Source organism: Trichechus manatus, unplaced genomic scaffold (genome assembly GCF_000243295.1).
Source record: "Trichechus manatus latirostris isolate Lorelei unplaced genomic scaffold, TriManLat1.0 scaffold00005, whole genome shotgun sequence".
In the NCBI taxonomy this organism is placed as follows: Eukaryota; Metazoa; Chordata; class Mammalia; order Sirenia; family Trichechidae; genus Trichechus; species Trichechus manatus.
The window spans coordinates 14,768,814-14,781,144 of record NW_004443941.1 but is presented as its reverse complement, the minus strand read 5'-3'; the positions used below and the strand labels follow the sequence as shown (position 1 = coordinate 14,781,144).

Genomic DNA, 12,331 nt, shown 5'->3' with positions numbered 1-12,331 from the left:
GAGCTTCACACTACACAGCCCGTGTTCTTCCCCTGCAGCCGGCTGTGCTCTGCCAACACCCCCCACCCCAAGGAAGGGTGCTGGGTGAGCAGCCAGGAGAGGACACGAGCAGATGATTGATGGTTCCAGGATGGACGAGATGACTCTGACCCCAGGACAGTGCTTGCTTAGCCTAAGTTGTCACAAAAATTCTCCACTTTACAAAATAATTCCTTCAAAGAAAAGATTTTATAAAGGCTTGTGCTCACCCAGTTCTGAGGAGACTCAGACTCAGATTTTTCCTCCTTGTAGCATTGGAAAGAAATTGGTTATCTTTTCATCAAATGGGAAAGACTCCAAGTTATCCTTTTGACAAATAACTTGCAGCCGGATCCTGCCCCAGGAGTGCAGGCCAGGCAAGGCAGGGAGAGAGGGAGGCGTGGGCCATGCTGGGCCAACCCGGGCATTCCCCTGGGAACATCCATCATCAGCCCCTGGTCGGAGGCAAAGACGGTGGCCTGTGGCGACACCTATTTCGCAAAGGAGAGCGGAAACTGAGACCTCACCATCGAGAGAAGGGCCGGCCCAGGCATGAATACAGACAGACTCCATGGGGCTGAGATACTTCCTGGTTCAGAGGGGACTGGCTCTTCTCAGGTCAGCTGAGTGCCTGTCTGTGTCCACCTATTTGGGTGATGTGGGATGGGCAGGTCCTGCCCTTGACCAGTGCGCAGGAGTAGATGAGACGTGCGGTGAGGACCGTGTGCTGTGGGAGCACAGGGCCTGGGCCCCTGGGCGCCGGGGGATGGCCAGTGAGAACGGCCCAAGGCTTTGTGGTGGCCACATTCTCCGGGTTAGTGCGAGCTCTTGGAGAGTGGGCTTTGTGGCTGCACTGGTGTTCCCTTCTGGGACCGAGGCACATGTGCAGTGTCATTTGGACGAGGCTGAGGAAAGTGTTGAACGTGAGGAAAATGAAAATCCTCACAAGTGGACCAATAAACAACGTCATGATAAACGGAGAAGAAATTCCAGGTGTCGATGATTTTTCTCTACTTGGATCAACAGTCAACGCCCTTGGAAGCAGCAGTGAAGAAATCAAATAACATATGGCATTGGCAAATTGGCTGCAAAAGATCTCTTTAAAGTTTTAAAAAGCAAAGATGTCACTTTAATGACTATGGTGTACCTGACCCAAGCCATGGTGTTTTGAGTAGCCTCATATGCATGCAAAAGCTAGACAATGAAAAAGGAAGACTATGTAATATACCATGGACTGCCAGAAGAAGGAACAAATCAGTCCTAGAAGAAATAAAATTGGAATGCTTCTCTGTTTTGGGAATCTTTCACTTGGACAAGAACTAAGCAGCGAAATCAACCAGTGTGCAGAAACAAAATGAGAGAAATCCTCAATGAGATGGGTTGACACCATAGCTGCAGCAATGGACTCACGGTGACATTATGTATAACAGAACGTTCTTCCCACATCTTCCTTCAGATGCCAATAGCTTGACAAAGTGTTTGGCCTTAAAAGACCTCAGTGTTTATTCCACATGGGCTTCCATGGCTTAAATATCAGAGAAATGCTTGCAGTGGGGGTCACAGCCAGGTGGTTTCACTCAGTACTGAGGCGCTGGCCCTCCCCTCTTACCCTTCCGTCTCGCGTGCTCGTCTTGAGTCCAGAGGTGAGAGAGAGGACTGCTTACTGACCAGCACGTGAGGCTCAGGGGCTTTCTGAGAGCCTGCAGAGGAACCAGGCCTGGAAACTCACTTCTCAGCATCTGGTGGCCTGCAGCATAAGAAACAGGACTTCCTTCTGTGGCCTCGCTCTCAGGATGGCACTTCACAGCTAAGTCCAGTGGTGGGCTTCTCTCAGCCACTTCTAAGTCACACAGTTCCTCCTCCTGAGAGTCCCCTGGGGGCAGGCATGGCAGGAGATTTCACCGCTACCTTACAGGTGTGGAAGGAGCAGTGGTGATTCATGGTAGAATTCTTGCTGTCCATGCTGACCTGGGTTTGATTCTAAGTCAATGCACCTCATGCTCAGCCACCACTTGTCCATCATTGGGGGCTTGTGTGTTGCTATGATGCTGAACAGATTTCAGCAGAGCTTACAAACTAAGACAGACTACTTCCAATCAGCCAGTGAAAACTCTATGAACCATAAAGCTCTGCTCTACAACCGATCGTGGTGGTGGCGCAGGACCAGACGGCATTTTGTTCTGTTGTGTGTGGGGTCACCATGACTTGAGGCCAACTAGACGGCAGCTAACACTATGTTACAGTTGTGGCACCTGTGACATTCCCAGCCAGGTGGGAACAGAGCTGAGGCTTTGGCCTCCACTGACAGGGAACAGCTGCTCTGACCCACTGCGGGGATGAGGCTGCTGGGGCTGCCGAAGGTGAGCTTGGCCCTGAGACCAGCCTCCTTCCTGCTAGATCCCCCTCCTGGGCCTGAGAGCATCCCTGTCTCAGACTCTTCTCTGTTGTTTTTTGGCTTTGCTCGGGTGAAGTGGGATGAAGACCCCCTCATCCACAAGGAGCCAGATGCCTCCGTGTCGTGCCTGGAGCTCACTGTCCCTCCCAGGCAGGAAGGCCCTGCTCCCACACAGAGGAAACCTGAGCATCCAGGCTGCTGAAAGTGGGCTAGGTCAGCGTGTGGTTTCTCCTCTGTGTGAGCCCAGCACGCACCGAAGTTCTGAGAGGTCAACTTGATGGATTCTTCTCCAGCCTCCTGCCAGGACCCACATGGGGGGAAGACGGATCAAAAATTTGCTCTGACTTTACATGGTTGTGAGACCCAGACTGTGGCCCAGGGGCCTCACTACACAAGTGCTCACAGCACTGAATGCTTGCTGTGTGCTTGGCCCTTGCTCAGCAGCGGGGAGGCGAGGAGGCCCTAACTGTGTCATGGACAGTGTCTCTCTAGGGCTGAGTAAGACAAGCAGGACTCCTTGTGGGGGAGGATTCCTCAGAGCAGGGTTGAACGGTGAGAGCAGGAAACTCTCAGGAGATGGTCCCCGGACACCCTTGAAACTCAGTACTGAGGTCACTCCTGAGGTTCACCCTTCAGCCAAAGATTAGACAGACCCATAAAACAAAATGGACAAGAAGGCTGGAGGGGACAGGAAGGCTGGTAATGGAGAACCCAAAGTCGAGAAGGGGAGAGTGGTGACATGTCGTGGGGTTGGCAACCAATGTCCCAAAACAATATGTGTATTAATTGTTTAATGAGAAACTAATTTGCTCCGTAAACCTTCATCTAAAGCCACAATTAAAAAAAACAAGCAAACAAAACACTATTTAAAAAAAAAAAAGAAACTTTCGGGAGCTGATCTGCAGCCTCCCAGCGTGGGAATGAAGGATCAGGTGAGAGGGTGACTGTTGGAACACTTGTACTCACCCAGAAAGGATGTGGTTGGGCTGAGAAATTCCCTTCTGGGTCACTCACCCTAGGAGAATGTCAGCAGCTTCAAGGAGCCCTGTAGGAAGGTGTGGCCCTGTCCTGCAGGGACTTACGGTCCAGGTGGGCGCGCTCGATGGGACACACAGGACAAGATCAGCGGGATTCCCACCATCTGTGGACAGGACTGGCCGCAAACTGTGTCTAGAGGGTCTGGCTTTAAAAACGTTTGATCTGAATGTATCATCATTGTTAAACTCTTTAAGCTAATGTGGCAAAAAGAAAAAGCATCCTGTAGTATGCACTTACGGACTAAACAAACACCCTCCTGGACATTCAGAGGTGGTCGTGTAAGGGCTTCTGGGAGGAGGACCAGACTTGCTGGATTAAAATAGTGGTTTTTTAAGTCTCAGAACCCTTTCTTCACACAGTATTGTAGACACATTCAAGACATAAAACACGTAAGGGAGGGGCTGAGCTGGATGAGCAGAGGTGGGGAGCCCAGAGGCTGGCCCTGGCTATCCCCACTGCCACAGCTTCTCATGGCACCGCTGAGGATGTGGGGTTCTCATGAGGTTGTGGCCATGGCATTCACTCCCCACCAGCCATGGCTGTACCCCAGAAGTCTGTCGGCCTTCTACTGTTGTCCAACAGTGTGTAAGTGGGGACCACCCACCCATACCAGCAGGACAGATGGAGAAGGAGCCCTGTCCTCCAGTAGGGTTGGGGATTGGTCGTCTTTGTTGAAAGAGCAGCAGAGTGGCTCCTCCTGACCTGTTGCCAGGGGGAGCCGATGTGCAGACGACCATGCCCCAGCATAGTAGTCAGGCTGTACTGGAGGTGGTGTGTGTCCGCTCCCCACGGACACACAGAAAGCCAGAGAGTGGATGACATCTGGGCAGGAGTAGGAGGTCGGAGGGGAAGGTGATCGCCAGCGGAGGCAACCACATGAGGCAGAGCACATATGATGGCAGGGGCCTGTCCTGAAACCCCATAAGGTCGTGCCCGGTACCTAAGATCATGGGGAAGAGGCAAGGATTGAAGGTGAAGCCAGGGCGTAAAGGGCCTTTAAGGCCACACACAGGCGTTTGGACTTTATGTCATGGATAATGCGACACCACCCTAGGGCTGGGTGAGACGAGCAGGGCTCTTTGTAGGGGAAGATCCCAGAGCAGGGCTGAACTTTGAGAGCAAGAAACCCTGCAGAGCTGATCTGCAGCCTCCCAGGATGGGAATGAAGGATCAGGTGAGAGGGTAGCTGTTGGAACATTTGCCCTCCGGGCACTCATGCTAATGGAATGTCAGCAGCCCGAGGATGCAGCCTGTGTTGGTAGAAGTCACTGTGACACCAGCTCAGCTTTCAGCCATTTCTGTTCCAAGCCTGTGTGGTAGGCCTGCCGTCGCTCTTCTCGGGACACAGAGCAAGAGGGAGGGGGGCTCCGTGGAGAGAAAGTGGGTCAGCTGTGCAGGGCCACCCACCTTCTGGTGAATGCTGCCAGGCTGGTCTGCCCAGGGAGCTCAGCCCTGTTCCCCTGTCCCTGAGAACCAGCCCAGCCCGAACTCACCCTGCCCTGGGGACTCAGCCGCTCTGGCTGCCTGGGCCGAGGGCAACTTTTCAGGTTGGGCTTGAGCCTGGATGTTCCCCAAGGGTGGGCTTTCACGCCTTACCAACACCCACCTGCTCCAGCCCAATAGTCCCCTGCTGCACAGCCCCAAGCTTCTCCCTCCCCATACCCAGCCAAATCCCACCCCTCTCGGCATCAAACACCAGCGCCAGCAAGACCCCCTCTCTGTTCTTTCCAGGCCCTGAGCCTTATCCAAAAATACAGCACTTGATGCTCTGGGCAATTTGTCTTCTATAGCACTCTAATTATTACCGCAAAGGCAGAAATTGTCTACTGTTTCTTCAGATTCCCCAAAGCAGAGACAGAGCCACAGCAGCAATCAGGCTCAGATCTCACAGGCATGTGACCTGCCCAACAGCAGTGCCCTCAACAAAAGGGCCTCTCTGCTCACCATTCAGTGAGAACTGCGAGTAGCAGCCAAGTTCCCCACAGGCTGCCCAGGCAGCTGGTGTGCGTCTTTGTTGCTGGCAATGCCTGCGGTAATAACACAGGTAGTGTCCAACTTACAACGGAGTCCCGTTCCGACGACTCTGTCGTGGGTCGGTTCTGACATATGTCGAACATACCTCTTTTATTGATTGATTTTTTTTAAGTTTTCATGATTATTGTCTTTTATTATCAGTATCTTTATAAATCTGATCTTTATTTGCCTTTGGGGGTTGGGAGCATTACATATAAACTTACAGCTTCAACATCTGTGCTTCCTGCTTCTCCAGACTATCATAAGTGCAGTTTGTTGTAACTCTTAAGTCAGGGACTACCTGTACTGGTAAATAGCCACTGACTTGAAACTCCTAAATGCCCCAGCTGCCTTTACCCCTCTCCCAGAAGCCCAGACCTTCCCTAAAGGAAGTCCTCAGGCACACACCTGGCACAGCAGGAGTGAGTGTTCTGATTGGTCTGTTAAATATTTTGGCTGTCCCTGCTGTGCCTAGGGCCCCTCCTGTGGGCCTGCCTCCTGGTGGGACCTAGCCCCTTCCTTCTCTTCCCATCCATGCTAATAGCCACACCCCCACACCTTTCTTAACCTCGTGGAAGTTCACATTTTCAGATTGAAAGAAATTGTTCTCTCTCTTTACATAGTAACTGTATTCCTACATGATGGTTGACTAGGATTTCATATAGCTTTAATCCTGTTGAGTATATAAGGGGAGCTGGCTCTTTTAGGGAACTCAGTGAAGAGACTTTTGATAAAGTAAAACATGACCCTCCTCTTATATGGAGGGTCAGGAAATAAAGTTTGCATTTCAATTTAGGAAATGTTAGCTGAGCACTTATTGTGTGCCCACAAGCTAGAAAGCGGAACTCTGCCTTTGAGGCGGCCTTTTTACCAATTCCTTGTTCAGCCTCATTCTTTGATTCTAAATTGCTTTCTGGTTTATTTCTTCCCCAAGGCCCTGTCCTGGACCCTGTGGGGCTATGAGTATAAAACATGGTGTCTTAGTTTCTTAGTGCTGCTATAACAGAAATACCACAAATGAGTGGCTTTAACAAACAAGTTTACCTTCTCACAGTTTAGGAGGCTAGAGGTCTGAATTCAGGGCAACAGCTCTAGAGGAAGTCTTTCTCTCTCTGTCAGCTCTGGAGGAAGGTCCTTGTCTCCTCAGAGCTTCTGTTTCTTGGCAATCTTCATGTGACATGTATCTTCCCCCTCAGTCTCCTCCGTTTGCGCTTCCTTCTCTGCCTCATCTGCTCTTTTATATCTCAAAGGTGATTGGCTTAAAACACACCCTACACTGATGTGGTTCATTAGCATAACAAAGAAAGTTCCATTCCCAAATGGGTTTATATCCACAAGTATAGGGGTTTAGGATTTACAATACATTGGAATGGGGGGCACAATTCAGTCCATAACACATGACCACGTGTTCAGTGAGACCATTTAGTTGAGGATGTGGAGAGAGACAGCAAAACAAGACTCGTGTCACACTTGCCTGTGCTTCCAAGAATGGGCGGGTAGTGTATGCTGAGGGGACACGCAGAGTGAGCAGGGTGGACACTGACAAACGCAGAAGATTGCTTCATACTTTGGCAGTGATGATGGGGAGAAACTGAGGCACAGAGAGAAAGCAAGTCCTCCGGGGTACCAAAGGCCGCCATACTCCCGGGCCATCTGCCTTCACTGGGCGGAGGCGGTGGGCAGATGGGGGTGTCTGGTGGGCCAGACTCTTGAGGTCTCACCGTAGGAGGAGAGCCCTCATTGACTGCCTGTCTTCCTCACACAGCCTGATGTTCACCAAGGTGAAGCTGGAGCAGGTGCTGAAAGGCCCGGAGGAAGCCCTCGTGACCTGCAGACAAATGCTGCGGCTGTGGCAGACTCTGTACAGCTTCTCCCAGCTGGGGTGAGTGGTTGCCGTTGTCCTTTGGCTTGCCAGAGGGTTGAGGGTGGGATTGGCAGGTGGCGGTTGCCGAGCAACGGTCCACAGCGGAATGGCTGTGATGGCTAGTGGGATGGGGTGGTGAGGACATTTGAATATGAGAATGTGGAGCTTACCGGTCTTGGGGCTTTTTACATTGATGGTCTAATTTTAACCTCTTGACAGTCCTCTGTGAGGTACATAAGGACCCTATTTAGGAAACTGAGGCTCAGAGGGGTAAGAAGGAAGAGCTATCTTTATTGAGCACCTGAGCCAGGTGCTGAGCTTGTTGCTTTATCTTATACCAAAACCAAACCAAACCCATTGTGGTCGAGTCAATTCCGACTCACAGTGACCCTATAGGACAGGGTAGAACTGCCCTATAGAGTTTCCAAGGAGCCGCTGGTGGATTCCAACTGCCGACCTTTTGGTTAGCAGCAGAACACTTAACCACTGCGCCACCAGGGCTCCTTATCTTATACATCAGCTGCTTATATCTTACACATTCTCAGATTTTATGCTCACACCAGCGAGGAAACTGAGACCCAGAGACCTTATAAAATTTGCCAAAGTCACTTACTTATTATGTGGTAGTGCTAGGACTTGAACCCCGGTCTCATGAGTCCCCTCCACCTTCTAGTCCTTGTCTCTGGACTGTTGTGCCCCATTAGTCTCGTCTTGTTTTATGGGGTTGTCTAACCTCGGGAGTGACTTCATTACTGAGCTAAAATGGTGTCCGGGGGCCATACTCTTGGGGTTTCTCCAGTCTCTGTCAGGCCAGTAAGTCTGGTCTTTTTTGTGAGTTAGAATTTTGTTCTACATTTTTCTCCAGCTCTGTCCAGGACTCTCCATTGTGATTCCTGTCAGAGCAGTCAGTGGTGGTAGCCAGGCACCATCTAGCTGTACTGGACTCAGTCTGGTGGAGGCCGTGGTAGTTGTGGTCCATTAGTCCTTTGGACTAATCTTTCCATATAGGGAGGATTATTTTCTGAACCTAGGGCTACAGAGCAGAGACCAGGATTGTAAAGTCTAGTTTGGGGCAGCCAAGAATCAAGGACCCATAGCCTGAAGATCTGGCCTACCATACCCCATCTCGCCCTACCCAGCCTTCTCTTCACTCTCTCCAGCACCTGCTCCTGCCATCTCCTGCTGGGCTCGCTGGCACGCCCCCTTCCTCTCTTCTGCCTGGAGCCCCAACAGAAAACCAAAAAACCTACTGCCATTAAGTTAATCCCAACTCATAGCGACCCTACAGGATGGAGTAGAACTGCCCCACAGGGTGTCCAAGGCTGTCATCTTTACTAGGCTGCTAACAGAAAGGTTGGTAATTCCAGCTGCTCCACGGGAGAAAGATGTGGCAATCTGCTTCTGTGAAGATTTATAGCCTTGGAAACTCTATGGGGCAGTTCTACTCCGTCCTTTAGGGTCACTATGGGCCAGAACTGACTTGACGGCATTGGGTTTGGGGTTTTTTTTTTTTGGTTTTGGTTTTTTGTTTTTAATCTTTATGAAAGCAGACTGCCACATCATCCTCCCATGATGCGGCTGGTGGGTTCAAACCACCGACCTTGCAGTTAGCAGCTGAGCGTGTAACTACTGTGCCACCAGGGATCCTTACAAGCCCCATAGCCCCCTTCTAATGTTCTTATCATCCCTTGGGCCCTGTCAGATGCTCTCTTTCATGGAGCCTCCTGCCACCAGCCTCCAAAGTGCTTCAGCTCGGCCCTCTCCATTTAGGTCTTTGCTGATTCCTCAGCTTGGACTGTCCCTTCCCCTGTCTGGCCTGTGAGCTTCCTCAGGGCAGGAACCATGTTGGCCTAGAACCAAATGGCAAACAGTCCCCCAGATGAGCTGTTTCTGGAGCCCCACAAGAGGCCCCTTCATGGGGGTGAGAGGGGAAAAAAGAGTATGGAATTTCTTATCTGTGGTTCTGTTCCAAGCCGGCTCCGTGCCTGGCACTTACACACGTTGTCTCATTTACTCCTCCTAACAGCCTTGTGAGAGCAACATTGTCGTGCTTGTGTTCAAGCTGAGAGAACTAAGGCTTAAAAAAGTTAAAGCAGCTTTGCCCGGGGTCACATAGCTAAAGAGTGATGGCCTCGTGATTTCACCCTGGTGTCTCTGACTGTTTCACACCACCCTGAGGAGCATTTCAGCCAGGGGAAGAGGACAGCGTCTTAGTCCCCCAGCACTGCCGTAATGAATCACAGGCTGTGTGGCTTCAAACAACAGAAATGTACTGTCTCACAGTTCTGGAAGCTAGAAGTCTGAATTCAGAGTGTTGTCCAGGCCACGCTCTCTCCAAAGGCTCTAGAAGAAGATCGTTCCTTGTGTCTCCCGGCTTCTGGTAGGCGCAGGCATTCCTTAGCTTGTGACAGAATGATTTCTAGGTCCATCTTCACGTGGCCTGGTCGTCTTCCTTCTATGTCCCTGTCTGTGTCTCCTCCTCTTTTTGTAAGGACATCCCTCATAAGGAGATCAGGGCTCACCCGGCTGACTTCATCTTAATTTAACTGATTGCATACACAACAACCCTGCTTTCAAACAAGGTCACAGCCGCAGGCATGGGGTTAGGACTTCAGCATATCTTTTCAGGGAGCGCAACTTATACAGAGATAATCTTCTTTACTTAAAGTCAACTGACTGTAAATATTAATCACGTCTACAAAATACCTTCATAGCTGCATCTAGACTGTTGTTGTTAAGTGCCGTCAAGTCAGTTCTGACTCATAGTGACCCTACGTACAACAGAACGAAATGCTGTCTGGTCCTGCGCCATCCTCACAGTCGTTGCTGTGCTTGAGCCCATTGTTGCAGCCACTGTGTCAATCCATCTCATTGAGGGTCTTCCTCTTTTTTGATGACCCTCTACTTTACCAAGCATGATGTCGTTCTCCAGGAACTGGTCCCTCCTGATAGCATGTCCAAAGTATGTGAGACAAACTCTTGCCATCCTTGATTCTAAGGAGAATTCTGGCAATAACTTCTTCCAAGACAGATATGTTCATTCTTCTGGCAGTCCACGGTATATTCAATATTCTTCACCAACACCATAATTCAAAGGCATCAATTCTTCTTAAATCTTCCTTATTCATTGTCCAACTTTCGTATGCATATGAGGTGATTAAAAACACCATGGCTTGGGTCAGGCACACCATAGTCCTTAAACTGACATCTTTGCTTTTTAACACTTTAAAGAGGTGTCTTGCAGCAGATTTGCCCAATGCAATGCATTGCTTGATTTCTTGACTGCTGCCTCAATGGGGGTTGATTATGGATCCAAGTAAAATGAACTCCTTGACAACTTCAGTATTATCTCAGTTTATCCACTGGATTTTTGTTTTCTTTATGTTAAGGTGTAATCCATACTGAAGGCTGTGGTCTATGATCTTCATCAGTAAGTGCTTCAAGTCCTCTTCACTTTCAGCAAGCAAGGTTGTGTCACCTGCATACTGCAGGTTGTCAGTGAGTCTTCCTCCAGTCTTGATGCCGCGTTCTTCATATTGTCCAATTTCTTGGATTATTTGCTCAGCATACAGACTGAATAAGTATGGTGAAAGGATACAACCCTGATGCACACCTGTTCTGATTTTGAACCACTCACTATCCCCTTGTTCTATTCAAATAACTGCCTCTTGGCCTATTTACAGGTTCCTATATGAGCACAGTTAAGTGTTTGGGAATTCCCTTTCTTCACAATGTTATCTATAATTTTGTTATGATCCACACAGTTGAATGCCTTTGCATAGCCAATAAAACATAGGTAAACATCTCTCTGGTATTGTCTGCTTTCAGCCAAGATCCATCTGACATCAACAATGATGTCCCTTGTTCCACATCCTCTTCTTAATCCGGCTTGAATTTCTGGCAGTTCCTTGTTGATGTACTGCTGCAACCGCTTTTGAATGATCTTCAGCAAAATTTTACTTGTGTGTGATATTAATGATATTGTTTGATGATTTCCACATTCAGTTGGATCACCTTTCTTTGGAATGGGTACAAATATGGATCTCTTCCAGTCGATTGGCCAGGTAGCTGTCTTCCGCATTTCTTGGCATAGATGAGCGAGTGCTTCCAGTGCTGCATCCATTTTGTTTGACAAACATCTGGGCCCCATCGCCTAGCCCAGTTGACATATAAAATTAACCGTCACAGTGGGAGAGGAAGGGAACCAGCCCTGAACCACTGCGTTTTTGTGACTGGTTTACTTTAACGCCCACAAAGGCGGCTGTGCATCCTCAGGCCCATGTTCAGACCAGTCTGAGCCTGAGTGAGGATGACGAGGACACCCAGGCCCTGGCATTCTTTGTGGGACAGTCATCTTGGTGCATCTCTGAAGGGAAGAAGTTTTCTGGCCCCAGGCTGGAGCTGCCTTTTCCTCGCCTGCCCTCTCTACCTTGGTCCTCCTCTACGCATCCCCATCCGGCAAGGTTCAAGGCCATGGGCATCTTTGGCAGTGGGAAGGGGCTGGTTGGGGCTGCATGTGCTCCAGAACAGGCTGGGCCGCCTTTCTGAGCTGGTGACACCCTCCTGGCTCCCCTCACGCCCACTCTGAGAAGGAGGAACGTCCCCAGCAGCGTGGGAGCTGTAGGGATGGGGCAAATGGGATCACCTGTTCTTGTTTATCTCCCACCCAAGCAGCTCACAGTAAAGGAGCCTGTGGCAAGGAGTGGCATCTGGGCCTTCCTTCCTGAGGGGCGGGCTGGGGCACTTTGAGTGGTTTCTGAAGACCTGGCTTTCGTGCAAGCCAGCCCATAGACCCTGCCATGTGTTCCACTCTGCTGGACGTTGTGAGGGCAACAAAGGCAGAACAGTGCTGCTGGTCCCCCGCCTCCAGTCTCACCCCCTCTAGACGCGGGAACAGGCAGTATGGGAGAGTTTGTAACTTCAGCGTGTGCGCTGCCAGGATCCATGGTGACCAAGAGCAGAGAAGGGAGGCTGTGTGGGCACAGGGGGCACAGGAGGCTTTC

General features: G+C 50.2%; 1 protein-coding gene across 1 annotated transcript in view; it reads left to right on the top strand.

The window, feature by feature from the left end:
* Positions 1 to 12,331, top strand: part of TTC7A (tetratricopeptide repeat domain 7A) — a 148,938-nt gene that overhangs the window by 115,207 nt on the left and 21,400 nt on the right. Inside the window, exon 16 of the mRNA XM_004369487.3 lies at positions 7,230 to 7,346. Coding sequence (XP_004369544.1) covers positions 7,230 to 7,346 — 117 coding nt within the window. The remainder of the gene's footprint in view (positions 1 to 7,229; positions 7,347 to 12,331) is intronic.